Source organism: Lissotriton helveticus, chromosome 4_1 (assembly GCF_964261635.1).
Source record: "Lissotriton helveticus chromosome 4_1, aLisHel1.1, whole genome shotgun sequence".
NCBI lineage: Eukaryota > Metazoa > Chordata > Amphibia > Caudata > Salamandridae > Lissotriton > Lissotriton helveticus.
Window position 1 is genome coordinate 2,021,318,564 of NC_136063.1, and position 18,856 is coordinate 2,021,337,419.

Below are 18,856 nucleotides of genomic sequence, written 5' to 3' on the forward strand. Positions count from 1 at the left end.
GCAGTAGTAGCAGCCCATTTAAGAAGACAACACATTCATGTGTTTCCTTACCTAGACTACTAGCTCATAAAAGCTAATTCACGCAGCAGTTGTGTACAACAAACACACAACACAATCCAGCTGCTGCACAACTTAGGATTCACACTAAACCTGACCAAGTCACATCTCCAACCGTCCCACACCCAGCAGTATCTAGGCGCATCGATAGATACTTCCAAAGCCCTAGCATACCCCAATCCAACCAGGATAGCCAATATGCAAGCCCTCATAACAAAAATTTCAACCGCAATACTCGCTACCAGCTCGAGTGTTCATGCATTTAATAGGGATGATGGCGTCTTGCATCTTAATTATCCCTTTCGCAAGACTCCGAATGCATCCGTTACAAGAATGTCTAGCCGAACAGTGGAACCAAGTTCAAGGTCATCTTACAAATCTGGTGTTGGTAGACAACCGCACATATCGCTCTCTGCAATGGTGGAACACACAAAATCTTTCCAAAGGGCGGCCTTTCTTAGACCCGTTTCCACAAATAGTACCAACGGCGAACGCATCGCTCACCGGCTGGGGAGCTCATCTCTTGAACCACACCATTCAAGGTTTGTGGACTCCTCAACAAAAACTCCTCCACACCAATCACCTGGAGTTACTAGCCATATTTCTTGCCCTAAAGTCTTTTCAGAAACATCTCCTAGGCAAAACTGTCCTCGTCCGGACAGACAACATGACATCAATGTACTATATACAAAAACAGGGGGGGGGGGTAGCACTCTCTGCAGCTATCACGCCTTACACAGAGCATTTGGAGATCGGCCATTCCTCAAAAGATATACCTCTTATCAGAGCATCTACCTGGGATACACAATCTAATTGCGGATCTGCTAAGTCGTCAACAACAGCAGATTCACGAATGGGAACTTCATCCGCAAGTTCTTCAGTTTTTTCAAATGTGGGGCCACCCAGACCAAGATCTGTTCGCCACACATTTAAACACAAAATGCCCAAACTTCGCCTCTAGGTATCCACACCCATTGTCCAAAGGCAATGCGATACAGATTAACTGGTCAGGCAGATATGCATATGCCTTTCCCCCTCTCCCACTCATTCTTTACTGGAACGCAAACTCAAGCAACAGTCTCTCAAACTGATCCTGGTTACTCCAACATGGGCCCGACAACCATGGTTCACGGCACTGCTAGAACTCTCAGTAGTTCCGCACCTCTCCCCCAAAGCTTCTCACATAGAACCATGGAGAGATAAGACATCTAGAACCAGCTCAACTGAACCCAGCAATCTGGCTCCTGAAGTCTTAGTTTGGTTACCTCAATCTCCCACCAGACTGTATGAAAGTCATTAAAGAAGATAGACTTCCTACCACTATTGCATGCTATGCAGCTAAATGGAAAAGATTTGTTATTTACTGCAATAACAACACAAACAATCCACTAGATGCTTCAACTCAAAACATTATCTGTTATCTCCTGCATCTACAAAGATGTAATTTGGCATACACATCTATACAATTACATCTTGCTGCGATAGCAGCTCACTTACAAAACACACAACTCTTATCACTGTTTAGGGTACCTCCTATCAAAGCATTCATGGAAGGCCTTAAAAGAATAATTCCTCCCAGAATTCCACCCTCTCCAGCATGGAATTTAAACGTTGTCCTTACTAGGTTCATGGGTCCCCCATTTGAACCTTTACATAAATGTGAATTGCAATTCCTCACATGGAAACTGGCTTTCCTTGTGGCCATCACATCTCGCAGAAGAGTAAGTGAACTCCAGGCATTAACCATACAAGAACAGCCTATACGGAGATGATATTCTACTCTCCCTCTCTAACCCAATCCAGGCACTGAGAGCTCTTTTCATTGAACTACATGGTTTTGCGCAGGCGTCTGGGTTTAAAATTAATATGGATAAGCCGACTGCCCTTGATCTCTCCCTCACACCGCACACATTAGCCCACATTCATGAAGAACATCCGATACAGGGGTCCTCCTCTCTCTTGGGAGTGTAACTGGGAGCCACTATCTCTGCCACTGTCACCGCTAACTATGAAAGACTTTGCATCCACATCCGCAAAGAGCTAGACCAATTTAAACATCACACTCTATCTTGGCTCGGCACGATAGCGGCGACCAAGATGACCGTACTGCCCCAGATCCTATACCTCTTCCAGACACTCCCCTTGCGTCCTCCAGCAGGCTGGATTCAGCAAACCCAATCAGACTTAGCGCGCTTCATATGGCAGGGCCGCACACCCAGATTCAAGCATGACATAGCAATTTTGCCACCGTAGCGGGGGCAGTGTGGGGGTTCCCGACCTACAGCTATACCTTCATGCTTCACAGCTCCGCTACTTGGTGGAGTGGAGCAGTCTTGAGTCCGAGAAGCATTGGTTGTTTCAGGATCAAGCAGTGGCCGGCACTCCCCTACAGGGTATCCCTTTCCTTCAAAAAGCACATAGACCTTCTAACCTCTACGCCGCTTACATTACGAGCACTATGATGGAAGCCTGGGATCGCACTGCCATTGCTCACGAGTTGACGACGTTCCCTTCCCCACTCACACCGCTTTTTAACAACCCGGAGTTCCACCCCGGTACAATAACAAAGGCCGTTACACACCGGCGCCCCGCCCCTTGCAGAGCACTGGGTCATCTTTTTGACCTCGAAGGAATCATTCCATTCCCACGGCTCCGGACGGATTACGGTATTCCGGAAACTGAGAGGTTGTCCTACTTGCAGCTTAGACACTGGGCGCTCCAACCACAAGTTAAGCCTGGCGCTCAGCACCTATTGACCATGTATGAGAAGTGGCTCGTCACCCGAACTACAGACAAAAAACTAATCTCCGACCTCTACAAGCACTTACTGCTCACCACCATACACACATATAACGCAGGGCGGGCACGATGGGAGAGGGAATTAGGCCGCACTCTAACTCACAAAGAATGACACAGCATTTATTACAGGGCACGACATTCAGCATATCATATGGGCCTTACCGAGACACTGACCAATGTGGTAACCTATTAGTAATACACACCGGAACGTCTCCATCAATTAGACTCCCGTCAGAGCGCCTTGTGCTGGAGAGGCTGCGTGAGGTGGGTACACTGGAACATCTCTTGTAGAGCTGTGATCGCATTCAATCATACTGGTCCCAAATCTTGGACGAAATAGATTCCCACCTTCCGCTCTTCCCAGCCTACATCCTCTTAGGCCTACCCAACCAATTAATATACCAAGCTAAGTCCCGGAGAGGGCGACTGATCGCAATTGCCCTAGGGGCGGCTACTCAGAACATACTTGCACACTGGCAGTCTCCCCCGCCCCCACCTGATTCCGGTTGGCTCCAGAGACTGTGGATGGTGCTGGGGATGGAGAAACTGACTCTCACGCTGGCAGGTAGGGGATCTGAATTCTCTGAGCTATTGCGCCCTTTCCTAACGTTGCTCATAACCGAGTTTAGGGAGCTGACCTGCCCTAGATACCTGCGACTATTGCGCTTGACTGACATGCAAATACCACAGGTGAACTCTTCGTGCAAGACTCGTAGACCGCGATGAACATCACTGTGCCTCACATTTCCCTTTCTATTGTTCTTGATTTGGCGGACGAGGGAGGGGGGAGGAGGGTGGGATTGTTGTGTTTTCCTTTTATGTTGGCGTACTGCCTCTCTTTGCACTGTTAACCATTTACTCTAACAAACCCGCTCCAAGCATTTACTAGAGTAATAACGCGCACTGCGACACTTGTCTGTTTTATGACGATTCTGAGAGCTGGGGGTCGTGTTTTCAACTTTGCTATGTGTATTTTAACTCAATAAAAAGATTTAAGCCATAAAAAACAATGAAGGAAATAGCCCTCTTAGGGACTTTGGAAGCACACAAAGTAGTAATAATAGTTACTATTCTATCTAGGTTAGATTATGCTACAGTGATTTTTGTAGGCCTGGCTATCACTGTTTTACATAAACTTGTTTTACAGAATGAGGCGGCTAGGCTGATTTATTGTGTCCCAATTCATATGCATGCTACACCGTTGCTAAAAGAAAGTTGCATTCACTTCCAGTGAAACCAAGGATAGAATTTAAACGTTTCTGATGTGGTTCCTGCAATGGAATTTGAAGTTCCAGTGGACCCAGCACCAAGGAAATCTGATGAATGCCGTCGCGGTTTTGGCAAGAACGGCTCACGGTCTGTGGTGGTGCTACTCAAACACAATTGGTCCAGTGACAGGCTTCTCTCCCTTCCCACCCAGAGCTGACAGTAGTGATGGATGCGTCACTGTTGGTTTGGGAAGATTTAGAGATTCGAGCACTCTGGGATCCTTTGGAAACCTGACTCCATTTCAGCCTGTTGGAGCGGTGGGCCATTAATTTGGTGGTGATGGCCCTCCTGCTGTCCACTTGAGGGGGGGGGGGGGCGGGACGCCGGGGGGCGGGACGCCGGGGGGCAAGTTCTTATAGACAACACCATTGCTATGTAGTACTGCAACAAGCAGGCACGGTAGGGTCCTTTGCCAGGAGGTTCTATAGCGCTGGGGTTGACTTGAGAGTCTGAGCATTTCCTTGATAAAAACCACCTGGTGGGAACCTCAAATGCCAGAGCAGACGGGCTTAGCCAGCGGCGTCTGACGAATCACAAATGGAGTCGTCACCCCAAGGTGGCACGGGGCAATTTCTGATAGTGTGGAGAAGCCTGATTATTGCCATCAAGAATGAGCATTGTGGAGGAGGAGCTTCGCGCGTATCCGTGATGGCCACGTGAGCGCAGGGCTCCCGAGGACCCTTGCCGCCTCCCGCATTTATCCTGGATAATATCCTGATTTGATGGAAGGTCATTGAAGACACAACCCGGCTGATGTACTAGCAGGTTCCTGGGTCGGAATCGGACGCAGGGTCCCCGAGTTATGCCGTCCTGAAGTTTGTGGCCTTCTCCATGGAACCGCCTGGACCTTGAGTTGTGGCTTTACCCAGGTCGTAATTCAACAACAACGGCTGGCGGGGATCAGTTCATAGCCTCACTTCACTTTCGGTTTCGTTTCTCCTGCGCATTGTCTTCTATCTGCGGGGTGACGGCAGACCGGGCTGGCTCCTATGCCAGTTCATTGGGCTTAGAGCTAGCGACAGGTTGGCTGTGGACTCGAATCGACTCAACTCTGCCTCTGGTATTCTTGTGGGTGAATTCTAAGGAGCCATTTGGACCAGATCCCAAGCTTCCCTTCGGGGCACCCGGCTCGCCATGACGGGCAAGCCCGAGGGTGAAAAACGGAAAGTCAAGACCACCTTCCGAGGAGGCTCAACCCAGACGAATGTCATGGATCGTTACACACTTTCTAAAGGATCTCCCGGTGGCACACCTAAGACACGGGAGGAGGCTGTCGACGATCCCGCTGTATCGGCGGACTTAACGCTACAGGGCGTGATGGGCGCCATTGCTGGTATCAAGTCCTCTATTGGTCAACAATATGAAGCCCTGGCTCTGAAGCTGGACACGGTGGCCATTGATGTCAACCTCATTCGAACTGGTTTGGCCAAGACGAACGAGAGGGTGAAGTCACTTGACCTAAAGACATCCAGCCTTACAACGGATGTGTCCGACTTGCAAACAGAAGTGCGCAATCTTAGAACTGCCAATGACTTCTTTGCTCGTCGCTTGGAGGATTTCGAAGGCCGTGCACGGCGCAACAACGTGCGTATTATTGGGGTTCCGGAAGACTCTAGTTCACTCTCCACTGATCTTCGAGTGGAGTACCTTATCCTCAATCATCTTGCACCCAAGGGCCTGAGCAAATTCTTTGCCGTTGAACGTGCACACAGGGTGCCGGGGGGGTCAAGCGAAGCCCGGTTTTCCCCCCGTCAGATTATTGAACGGATCTTCAACTTCAGAGATCACGACGCCATCTTGCAGGCGGCACGGACAGGTGGTCCTACGCAGTTCGAGAACGCCGCTGTGAACTTTTATCCGGATTTTTCCCAGTCGGTCCAGAAACAACGAATGGGATTTCAAGGGGTGAAACGGCAGCTTAGGGACAAGGAGTTAAAATATGCGATGTTGTTCCCGGCCCGACTGCATGTTGAATGCGACAATCGAACATTCTTCTTTGTCCGGCCTGAGGAAGCGAGTGATTGGTTGGACACTTTACCGGCTCGCCGTGCTGACCAGGACCATACTGGTGGCGCTGAGGGGGTCTAATGGACCAAGAATGACTATGGCGTCTGTGTCCGGAACACTATTCACCGTTACCAGCTGAGGCTCACTGACTTCTTTGATCATTCCCTCCTTATCCTGGGAGGTAGCGGGGATGGCGGGACCCTTTCCTCCTCTGGGGTTTCTTTGTGTAGACTAGTTGTTTGTTTGTAATTGTTAGGGCGACAGGCACACTGCAAATTGGAGTGGCTTCTGAGTCTGTGCAGGGGTGCAGGGTGGGGGGGAGTTGTGTTGGGAGCATTGGGGGGAGGGAGGGAACTGTTTTGGGATTGTTTGTTTTCTCTTTTTCAAGGCCAAGAACTTTCATTGTTTCTGACATTGGTGTGATGCTCGTTTTGAGATGGGAGTTCATTGTAGATCTGGATGGGGGTAGGGGGTTGAGGGTATTGTGCTGGAATGTGAATGGGTTGGGTGATCGGATAAAGAGAGGGGTGGTTATGCAGCTTTTGCGGCGCCTCTCGCCCGACGTCGTTCTGCTACAAGAAACGCACTTGATAGGGAATACTTGTCACGCTCTTAATAGACGGGGTTATCGTCTTGCTGCCCACTCTGGGTTTACATCTAGTTCTAGAGGAGTGGGTACATTGCTTAGGACTTCACTCCCCTTCGAGGTTGATGATGTGGTCATTGACGCCACGGGTCGATATGTTGCACTTGTTGGGCGGTGGGAGGGAAAAACGGTTTCGTTAGTGTCGGTGTATGTCCCTCCTGGCCTACAATCCACGACATTTGCTGACCTGGGGCGGATGGTTTTGGGTCTCCCGGAGGGTGTCTTGATATTGGGTGGTGATTTTAACTCCGTCATTTCTGGCAGAGCGGATCGCTATCCGTCCAGAGACCTTCCTGCTGCGCAATCCTGGTTAGGTGACTTTCTGGAAACATTGGGGCTTGTAGATTGTTGGAGGCTAATGCATCCAGAGCAGACTCCGTTTACCTTCCACTCGGGAGCACATGGTAGTCTTTCTAGACTGGATTATATCCTGATACCGGCTGCCCTGTCCCCTTCGATTGGAGAGATTAGACACCTGGCCCGGGGTATATCAGACTATTCCCCTATCTGGTTTCATTTTAATCTTAACACAGGCGCTGAAGGGAGGGTGGCCCCGATTAACCCCTGGTATCTTCTTAACCCCAAAACTCGTTCTGAACTGATTAAATCATTTGATCTGTATTTTGCTGAAAATGTGAGTTCTGTGTCCTCGCCTGTTTCGCTGTGGGAAGCCTTCAAGACTGTTATCAGGGGACGGGCATTGTCTTTGATTGGGTGTGCCAAGAAATGTAAGAATGAGGCAATTGTTAATCTCGAGACTGAAATTACAGAATTAGAGACTGCATTGGAGCGAGATGTGACTCGAGAAGCATTGCATATTCTCCACCTTAAACAATCAGAATATAAAACTTTAGTTACTGATGCGGCCAAGATGATGAATAGGGAACAGCAGGGACGGTTATATGACGTGGGTGATAAAGCAGGGAAATTGATTGCCTGGCTGGACAGACGGGAGAGAGCGAGTCGTGTGGTTCCGGTGATTGAGAAATTGGATGGTGTGCGTGTAACGGACCCTGTTGAAATTGTTGAATGCTTTGCTGACTATTTCCGAGAGGTGTATACCTCGGTGTCCGACAGGCCCGAGGAGGATTCTCAGTTGTTGCTTAGAGATATAGCGCTGCCGTGTTTGTCAGAATCAGATCGGGATTGTTTGGATGCCGCACCCTCGGTGGATGAGGTGGCTCTCGCGCTGCGCTCCATTCGTTCCGGCAAGGCTCTGGGTCCCAATGGCCTTCCTATAGAATTGTATAAATTACGCCCTGATACTCTAGCTCCCTATCTCCGAGATATGTTTTTGGCTGCGTGAGAAAATGGCTCCCTCCCTAGGGACCAGCGTCTTGCGACCATTGTGGTGATCCACAAGGAGGGCAAGCCACGGGATCGCTGCTCGTCTTATAGACCCATTTTGCTCTTAAATGCGGAGCCTAAGATCCTCACCAAGCTGCTCGCTAATAGTCTGATTACGGTGATCAGCGACCTGATCCATCCGGATCAGTCAGGTTTTATCCCTCATCGTAACACGGCATTAAATTTGCGACGTTTGCATGGTGTTCTCGCGAGGGCCCCGACGTTGCGTGAGCCGGCCATCTTGGCGTCCTTAGACGCCACGATGGCATTTGACACAATCAAATGGTCGTATCTCTGGGCCGCACTCGCCAAGTTTGGATTTGGCGCAGGCTGTATTGGTTGGGTCAAACTCCTGTATGAAACGCCGTTGGCGCAGGTGGTGGTTAATGGTCGTGTTTCCATGCCTTTTGCTCTTGGGAGGGGCACGCGGCAGGGTTGTCCGTTATCCCCGCTTCTTTTTGCTCTTGCGTTGGAGCCACTCGCCGCTTGGCTACGGTGGGAACCTTCGATGAAGGGCATATGTTGGACTCCGGAATTTGAAGATCGTATCTCCTTATATGCGGATGATATTTTATTGTACCTCACATCTCCCCAAAAATCGCTTAACGTATTGTTTGACGTGCTTAACTCCTTCGGGAAGAACTCGGGCCTTGTTATCAATTGGTCTAAATCCTATATCTACGTGCTCGCGGGTGATGTCCCTCGTTTACCGCGGGGCTGTCCCATCCAGTTGTCGCAGTCTGGTTTTAAATACCTGGGTGTGTTTATTTCGCTGGATCCGGCGGTTCGCTACGAACGTAATTTACTCCCCCCCCCTCCAAAGGTTGCGCTCAGATGTAACGCGCTGGCGTAGATTACCGTAGTCTTCCCTGGGGCGTGCAGCCCTCTTTTAAATGATGTCCTTACCGCGGTTTCTATACGCACTTCAGAATAGTTTTGATGTAATCCCGTCGAAATATTTTCGGGAGGTAGAATCGTTGCAGAGGCAATTGCTATGGGACGGACGTTCACGCATTGCTCTTTCAAAATTAACACTTCCCTGGTATGATGGCGGCATAGCGCTTCCGGATATTCGTAGGTATTATTGGGCTTCCCAACTTGCTGCCATCAACCACGGGATGTATGGTCCGGCATTGAATTCGGCGTTTGAAATGGATAAGTGGCTGCTCCCGGGTGGTGACTACTACAGGGCGCTTTACTCGAGATCCTCCCGTTCACAACTCTCGGGACCTACCGCTATAGCCGTGCGGGTCTGGCATAGCGCGACGGCGGCTATGGGCTGGAGTGATAAACTAACTGGCGCAACTCCGCTTTATGCCTCTGCAAAATTGGGTTGCCTATGGAAGACGAAGGGATTTGATAAATGGGATACGATCGGTATTAGTAAAGTGCGTGATCTCTGGGTTAAAGGAGGGGTGAAGTCCTTTTCGGACCTGCAAGCGGAATATAAGCTGAGTGATAGGGAAAAATTTCGTTATGTCCAGGTACGCCATGCTTTGAATTCTGTGTTTCCCGTGCGTAGTGATATTCCGGAATCCTCCCCCCTCGAAGATCGTATATTAGACGGTCATGTGCCAGACAGTACTATCTCATTGTTTTATAAAAAGATGATTAATGACCGATCGAGTTTGCTTGATCGCCTTCGTGAAGCCTGGATTGCTGATGGCATTGAACTAGATGATGAGGACTGGCAGTCCGCGATCTCCTCTCCCAGGGAGGTTGCGATCCCGGCCCGCCTCCGTCTGGTCCAACTCACGATCCTCCACAGCTTCTATGTCACCGGCCCCCGTCTGATCCATATGGGCTATTCCACGGATGGCTTGTGTAGGCGTGGTTGTGGTCTCCTTGGCACCTATCTCCATATCATATGGGAATGCCCTGAGGTGGTGCGATTTTGGAACCGTATACATGATGTGATGAATGAAGTAACGGGTGTTGTGATGATGCCGGAAGCCCGGCAATGTTTATTGAATGTATGGGGTCCGAATGATTATGACGTGTCGCAGCTTCGGTGGGTGACTCTTGCCAATATGGTTGCCAAACGGGATATTGCACAATTGTGGGCGTCCCCGAGGCCGCCTACAGTGACTGCTTGGAAAGAGAGTGTGGACTGGTGCATGTTCAGAGAGAAGACGGTATATATAGCAAGAGGCAGACCTAAAAAATGGGGAAAGATTTGGGACCAGTGGAACTCATACCGGGGAGATATCTGTACGCCCCCACTCGCAGAAATTCCTAGTCCTTCTCAATCGCCCTGACCTGCATTCCTTCTAAGCTGTGATACATTGTGCTGTTTATATGCAATTCTGCCTTTGCCCCCCCCCCCCCCCTTATCTATATTCGAAGAATTTTCTCTCCTTTTGTCATGTATCTCCCGTCCTCCTCGACCGCAGACCTAATGGATGTACTAATGCTATATTGTCTTGAATGTATGTTGATGTGTTTTCGTTTTTTCTGTTTTATGTAGTAAAAAGTTACAACAACAAAAAAAAAAAGAATGAGCATTGTCCAAGGTTTTGTGTGCTGGAGTTTTTGTGAAGACACTGGCTAGAAGATGCATTTCGGCTGCTCCTGCCCGAAGTGCAACAAAAGATCCAGAGACACCAGGCCAAGTCATCCAAGTGGCTCCAGTTCAGACTACCACTTTAGGAGGATCTTCTGTTCCAGCAGCAGGCATAGTCAGTCATCTGAACCTGCACAGTCTGCACTTCCATGAGTGAAGCTTGAGTGGTGTCCGTTAATTACGTTTGATCTTCCATCTGAAGACATGAATGTCATCCTCACAATCTGGCCTTTTTCCACAAAATCCAGCTCCTAGCTCTGGATCAAATTTGTGTCTTAGTGTGGAGCTGGCAAGACAGACCCTTAAGCTAAAGTGTCAGATGTTCTCGTTTTTCTTTTGACTTCATCCCAGCACCATTAGACGTTTTTGTTGGCCTTTTCGGCCTTTCTACATTTGCCTCACCAACCAGCCTTGTTCACACCACCTGTTGTGGTGTTTTGCCACACATGTTCCCTTCCAAATGATTTGTTATGGTCATGCTACATAGGGGCCATGGTCTTGACGTTTGTCATGTGTATGCCCTTGATGCACAGATGCTCGTTGCAGCTTCTGACTCTAAAAATGGTCTTCCTTACTTCAATTACTTAAGCTTGTTGCATTAGTGAACTTCAGGAACTGTCAGCGCAACCACCCTACACCACCCTTTTTATGGACAAACTGGTGCTGTGGACTTGTGCGGTCTTCCTGCTTAAAGTAATGACTTCTTCCGCGTTGGGCAATCCAATAAGTTGTTGAAACAATGTGGACTGGCCCACTATGTGTATGCGATTATCTTAGTCACTATTTTGTGGCCTGGATTTTGGACCCATTAGGTGTTATTAAAAGACCCCTCACACACCAACCTGGTTGGTGTCCTGCTTCATCATTGGGGTCCCAACCAGGCGGCCGAATGCCACCTGGTTGTGCTTTGACGCCTGACTACAGCGGAGCGGGTGTTGGTGCAACAGTGTGATGTGGGTGAAAGTCGAGGATAAAAAATACCTCTGGGAATCCTTACCTCATAGGAAAATTACTCCTTTAGTAGTTGCATCACACATACTTTTAACTAATACCCTGGGCCGCCATTAATAAAAAAAGATAGGTAGGGATTCCCAGAGGTATTTTTTATCCTTGACTTTCACCCACATCACACTGTTGCACCAACACCCCCTCCGCTGTAGTCAGGCGTCGAAGCACAACCAGGTGGCATTCGGCCGCCTGGTTGGGACCCCGATGATGAAGCATGACACCAACCAGGTTGGTGTGTGAGGGGTCTTTTAATAACACCTAATGGGTCCAAAATCCAGGCCACAAAATAGTGACTAAGATAATCGCATACACATAGTGGGCCAGTCCACATTGTTTCAACATATTACTTCTGGGGACAGGACGCACCCCGCATACCCTTCCTCTCCTATTGATTTTTTGACAATCCATCAAGTTGCCAGCATTCTTTGGCCCTCTCCACCCTTCCAAAGAGTAGAAGAGGCTCCATTGACTGGACCCAAAAAGGGCTTTAAGTATTTAACATTGATCGTACCAAGGACCATCAGATTTTTGTGTAGTTCTCCGGAGTGAAGAAAGAGAAGGCTGTAGAAAAGAGGGCCCTGTCAAGGAGAATAGTCCTCTTTATTAAGATCTGCTCCACATCGGCCAAAAAGCAGCCTCAAGAAGGTATGAGAGTCCATTTCATTAGGGTCAAGGCTTCTACCACGGCATTGGCATTCAGAGTCTGGGGTGAGGCAAGGTTTCTTAGAACAGGCTTGGTCATCAGACCGGCCATAGGAGGGAAGTGTGGCTGGCATCAATCAACCCTCAACTGCCAAGACCATACATACAATTAAAAAAGAAAACAATTGTCAAGTGGTATGGACAGTACACAGCTGCTGCTTCCTATTTTTCCTGGCTCTCTCGTGGAATGCAGGCACTGATGCATGTACGGATGGTGCTTGTCATAGCATAGCACCACAGATGCTTCTACAGCACTGAGCACCATAAATGATGCTTTTGCAGTCATCTTTACAGTGAGGCTGTGGTGCTGGTCTCCGACACACTGTGCAAAATACATTGCAGCTTCATGGCAGTCCCTTGTTCATTGCATGGTGGTGGGGCCTCCATAATGACTCCTTTGCCCTATTTCCCTCTTGGTGGCCACCTAACTTTGATGCAGAAAGGTGTGGTGAAAGGGTAAACAAATCAGCATCCCAATTACTAAATGGGTGATCTTCTTGTTGAACAAAAATGTAAATGACATACCTAACAAAACAATGAGTTAAGGAGGTTAACGTATTGTCTCACTCTAGCCATGCTGTAATGTAGACTGCCCCAAAATGTAAGTCACAGTACTGGAGGGGCTATCCAAGGACCCTCTATGTGTTTGTATATATTGTGTATTATTTACCAAAGATAAGAAATGTCGATTATACCTGACATAATGCAATTGTCTATGTGGCCCTCTGGGTTCGAGCTCTTAAAGACTTCAGTACTGATCATTCATGCAAAAATATTTGTTACTTGTTTTTTCATTTGATTTTTGAATTGTTAATTTTGGTTTCTAAAACTATTTTTCTATTTCAGTTTCCTACAGCCTTTGAATTCAATGAACATTTTTTGATCACAATTCTGGATCATTTGTATAGCTGCAGATTTGGTACTTTTTTATACAATTGTGAATCAGTGAGAGAAAAGGAGGTGAGTTATGTTTTGTTCTGATTCATCTTAGATAATGTTTTACTGATTTTTTTTTTTGATTTTTTTTTGAGTTTTGTATAGCGCGAACTAGACCCGAACCGAATCAGGTATCAGAGCACTTTACATAGCACCAGTTACGTTACATGAGAACAGACACACATTCATTTTTAGGCACGGGGAGATTAAGTGATTTGCCCAGAATCACAAGGAGGTTACCGAGACTCGAACCCAGGTCCCCAGGTCCGAGGTCGAGCACCCTAGCCGTTAGGCCAACTCCTCTCCCCTATTATCTGTCAAAGAGCAATCTGAAATAAACTAGTTGTTCATTCCTGATTGAAAGCAAAAAACAATAGTGTGCACATTTTCACATGGCAATGCCAAGGGAGTGGTGGTTATAACCGCGTTTTTCTTTTTAGCCATCTTAATGACTGAAGATGCTTTCTCGTTTTTGTTCTCTCCTTGTCATTGAGCTTCTGTTGTCATTACAAACGTCATACAACTTCAAAAATCTTTTATTCCATTTCACAATTAGCATTCATATTATCTGTTTGGTGGTGGCAACCCATACAGGGTAAATATAGTTTTTTGCAGATTATTCACCTTTTGAATGAATATCCTTCCTGGCGCCAGACAGGTTGGGAAAGCTTTTCACCAGCTATAGCTCCAGCACCATCAGGATGTGCCGCCCAACTTCACCTGTGAGTCTGCCCACTAAATTACAGTGACTGCTTTGGGCTTTTATTGAAATGAAATAAGATTTATAATCGCGCAACTTAGCCCAGTGGGCGTCAAGGCACCTAGCTCAATATCTAGCTGAGTCAGCAGGTGACAGGAACTTACTGGTAGGCTTTAATGAAACACCAAGTTTTAAGGGCTTTCCTAAAGAGATCCAGTGAGGGTTGAGATTTGATCTCCAAAGGAAGTGTGTTCCATAGTTGGGGTGCCAAGATGGAAAACGCCCTACTCCCCCATCTAACCTTCCTAGAACGTGGGACTACCAGTTGATTCAGCTCCAGAGAGCGTAGACATCTGCTGGGTACATAGCGAGTAAGCAAGGACCCAAGAGCATCAGAAGGGCCTGTCATGAGGGCACTATACGTAAGGCAAAAGAGTTTAAAAGAGACCCTAAAGAAGATAGGGAGCCAATGGAGGCTCTTCCTTGCCATAGTAGCAGATGCAGGCCACGGAAGGGCCAGCACGAATCGCGCAGCAGCGTTCTGCACCAACTGTAAACGCTGCAGAAGACACTTGTTGGCCCCGGCGTAAAGCGAATTACAATAATCCAACCTGGAGCCAACAAGAGCAGTCACAATCTGCTTGCGTGCCTGGGAAGAAAGATAATGAAGGATTCTTTTAAGGGTCCTCATAACACCCCAACAGGTCGCAACTGTCCTGTTTACCTGAAGCTCCATAGAGAGCGAGGTGTCGAAGATGACGCCGAGATTCCTAGCAGATTGGGTGGGAGTGGGGCAGGTGCCAAGAGATGAGGGCCACCACTCGCTCGACCACACGTCCTGGTCCTTACCAAAGACCAGGACCTCTGTTTTGTCGCCGTTCAACTTTAGGGAGTTAAGAATCATCCACTCTGCAACAAGCTGCATGCAGGACCTAAAGTTGGACGCGGATGTACTCACAGAGTGGGCCAGAGACACCATGATCTGCGTGTCGTCGGCGTACGACACCACCTCCATCCCCTGAGATCTTACTAATCTCGCGAGGGGAGCCACGTAGATATTAAACAGGGTCGGGCTCAAGGCCGACCCCTGTGGCATCCCACATTGCAAAGATTTAGCAGGGAAGAGGAAGTCTCAGAGCATCACTCGCTGTTCTCTATGCTATAAAAAAGAGTTCAGGAGACTCAGGGCCGGCCCTGTTACCCCTGCCTCCCTCAGCCAAGATGTTAAGGTTGAGGGAGACAGGGTGTCAAACGCCGCCGTAAGGTCCAACAGCACTAACACGGTAGTTTGGCCGAGATCTACTTTTTGGCGTATGTTATCTACCACCTTAGTCAAAGCAGACTCCGTGCTGTGGAACTTCCTAAAGCCATGTTGGGACCCGTCCAAGAACCCAGAAGAATCCAGGAAGATGGATAAGTGAAAGTTCAAATGAGCTTCCAACATCTTTGCAGGGGCAAATATATACAGTTACGCTCTCGCTACTACAGTAATTTATCACACAGACAGTACAATGACTGGTAGTTATTCATAGAGACAGAAGCAGATTCTTTGGTGTGTTCTTGGTTACAGCAAGAAGATGTTTATTTTCTCCAGACTCTTGAAATTTCATACAAAGCCAGCCGACACGTGTTTCGTCGTGTGCAGTTGAGTCAACACGACTCCTCAGGGCTGATGATACAAGAATAACATATGCAGATTTACTTATGCAGCTTGTCTAGGTCACATACTGCAAATGGTGACAGAGTGCAACCAACATGCAGTAGTGCTGTGCGTCTGGGTTGGCACATGGTGGTCGTGTATAGTGATGAGGCCACATACTTAGGAAGTATGTCTCCCCAGGGCTGTGGGTGGTTGCCCTTGGGTGGCGGTCTATTGCCGTGCGATCTTGTGGCATAATGCTACAGTGTGTGGTCACATATCACTCAAACACGGTGATCTTGCACTTTAAAGGATCGTGCGGGGGTGAGTCGATTGAAAAGTGAATTTAGTGAGCTATTGTGTGGGGGTGTTGGTGAGGTACTATAGCGGTAGCCGGACGTGGTTAAAAACAAGGTGTTTCTAAGTGATTTGTAGAAGCAAGCGAGGAATTCCGTTACCGCGCAAGTGAAGTTGTAGTTTAAAAAGAGAATACACTGTCTCTCGACATGATGGATTATTTACCTTAAAGCTCAGTATAATCTTGGCGATTAGGTCTGGACTGGTATTCAAGTGTTAGAAGATTATGTCATAGAGAGACTGAAGGAGAGAGAAACATAAAAAGATAATAATTTTTAATTAAAAAGGAGAAAAAGATCAGGGAACACAATCTAAAAGGGGCCATGACATCCATTTGGTAAAATAGATGGCTGAAAAACATGCGGTATCCTTACCGATGTTTAGTGTAACAGTGACTAAATAGAAACTGTGCGTTCTTTAAGGGTAGTCACGAAGAAAGTACTAATGTTTTAGGCAGTCTGCCTGGTTGATTGTCAGGAATCTTCAACTTTCTGTTTGAGCCAGGGGCAGTAAAAAGGAGAAAAACGAAAGTCATAATGGCTCATAACAACTATAAGCGCGTAATAGCGCGGTGCTTTAACTGATGCACACTATTGCACATCTGCTATTAGAGGGAGTTTAAATAGACAAAATACCTGACTATTTGTGTGCGTCAGGCAGAAACCGGGAGGGGATCCTTCTGGTCGCAAGAACACTGGAAACGGGTGCGTTTCTAGTCAGGCGGTGCGCTACAAGTGAAAAGCAAGAGCACGAGTTAGCTCACAAAGAGTCCGGTTCTGTATGTTTACAGAACAAGCTTTTGTCACGGGTGGCTCGAGATCTGTTAAACTGCTTACCCGTATTTTGGTCTCCCTCCTCCTTAGGTTCCCGGTCGCCGTCTCTCGGTACGGACACGTGACCGAGTGGGAGGGGTCATTTTATTAAGCAAACTAGACATCAATGATGTCCAATTGTCAGTCATATTCGAGAAAAGGAATCCGCCATCTTAGAATGGTTAAGTAGTGCGGCGAGAGAATGTATTAACACCAAGGCACCCACTGTTTGTTAACCTCCTAGGGAAACATGATTAGATCCTTAGAGTACGAAATGTCGTACATGTGGCTGGTTATGGCGCGCGAATACTAAGGATCTTGGAGTGTTTAAAAATAAAATTAAAAATTAACATTGAAAAGGAATTCGTATCGTTGTCAAAAGGAGATAGTAAACGAAAAGTACACCGGCAGAGAAGTGTTTAATTTCACCAAACTTAAGAAGGTGAAGGTGAAAAGATTCGAGAGTAACTGTTTTTTCGTTAGTCTTTATATCCGTTTACTTAAAGATACTAAGATATATAGAAGAAAAGGGGGCGCATCAAAGGATTTGTTGTGGGTGTACACATTACGAGCACTGAGAAGCGAGTGCGGTATAGATCGTGAACTTTAGTGATCTAAGTAGTTAAATCGACGCATGCTCCGTGGCCTGTTGTGTCACATATAGTGTTCTCAAAGAGTTGTGATGGCCTTTAGAGTGAAGGTGCCCCCCTATCACCGTATGTTTGTGAGCAACTAATAATTTCACTTAGTACCAAAAACAGTTACAGTCTTATTTGTTACATGATGTGGATACTTAACAAACATTAAAAAAAAATTTAAAAAAATATATATACATCGGTGTCAGTCAAGATTCTTGCATGGTATAGCGAATGTTAAGATAATACATTGCAAACAGTTGGTATTTATATTCCTCATCCTGGTGCATAGTAGGCATGTCTAGCAGTGTCTGTGTGTGACACTGTGAGTGCCTAGCCGCTCATACATCAAAAAGGTTCAATCGGTCTTCCTGAAAGAAGGCTCCCCCAGACGGCTAGCTAGTCGCCCAAGAAGAATTGAAGCTCAGGGTCATAGTTGAGCCCCCGTTCCACGCATTGCAAACGCATGATCCAGGTAGCCTCCCTACGTCTGAGCTTCAGTTCGCGGTTACCCCCTCTGATGTCGAGGGGGATCACATCTATCCCGAAGACACGTACTTTGATATCGTCACCCAGTGGTTGACATTCCGCTACATGTAATGCTACCGGGTATTTGGGGTCTCTCCTTTGTATAGCTCTTATGTGTTCAGAGATTCTTTCTTTGAACGTCCTGATGGTGCTGCCCACATAGATTTTGCCACAATGGCATTCAATAATATATACCACAAATTTGGTCAGACAATTGATGTTATGTTTAATTTTGTAGGTGGTACCATCCGGGCCTGTAAAGGTTTTCGTACCGTGTTTGCCCCAGATACACATGGTGCAAAATCCACATTTGTGGAAACCAAGACCTCGTGTTGATAACCAGTCCTGACCCGCTGTGTTATGGGGGACTGTAGGGCTCAATTTGTTTCTCAGGGTAAAGCCCTTTCTGTATGTGATGGATGGTCTGTTTGGAAGAAATTCTTTAAGAACAGGATCATCTGTTAAGATTTTCCAATGTTTCTTGAAACTCTTTTTGACGTGATAGTTCAATGCATTAAATTCTGTGATGAGTCTAATCTGTTGACCGGAGGACTCAACCTCCGTGCGTGTCTTCAGACAATCTGGTCTAGGGATGACTCTGGTTTTTTTCTCTGCTTTCAGAAGGGATGAGCTCGAGTACCCTCTCTTGTGAAATCTGTTTTTCATGCTCATAATGCAGTTGTTGAATTCCAATGTTTCACTGCAATTACGTTTAGCCCTTAGAAATTCTCCATAGGGGATGGAACGTAGCTGGTGCTCTGGGTGAAAGCTAGAAGCATGGAGAATAGAGTTGCAGGCAGTAGGTTTCCTGAAAAGTCTAGAATGCAATTGGTTGTCCTTCACATAGAATT

The 18,856-nt window shown here is 47.3% G+C and overlaps 1 protein-coding gene across 4 annotated transcripts in view; it reads left to right on the forward strand.

Annotated features, from left to right (window-relative positions):
• Nucleotides 1–18,856, forward strand: part of MTM1 (myotubularin 1) — a 739,022-nt gene that overhangs the window by 588,138 nt on the left and 132,028 nt on the right. For all 4 annotated transcript variants that reach the window (XM_078688643.1, XM_078688645.1, XM_078688646.1 and 1 more), the window contains exon 13: nucleotides 13,245–13,358. In XM_078688643.1, the coding sequence (XP_078544769.1) occupies nucleotides 13,245–13,358 (114 nt within the window). The remainder of the gene's footprint in view (nucleotides 1–13,244; nucleotides 13,359–18,856) is intronic.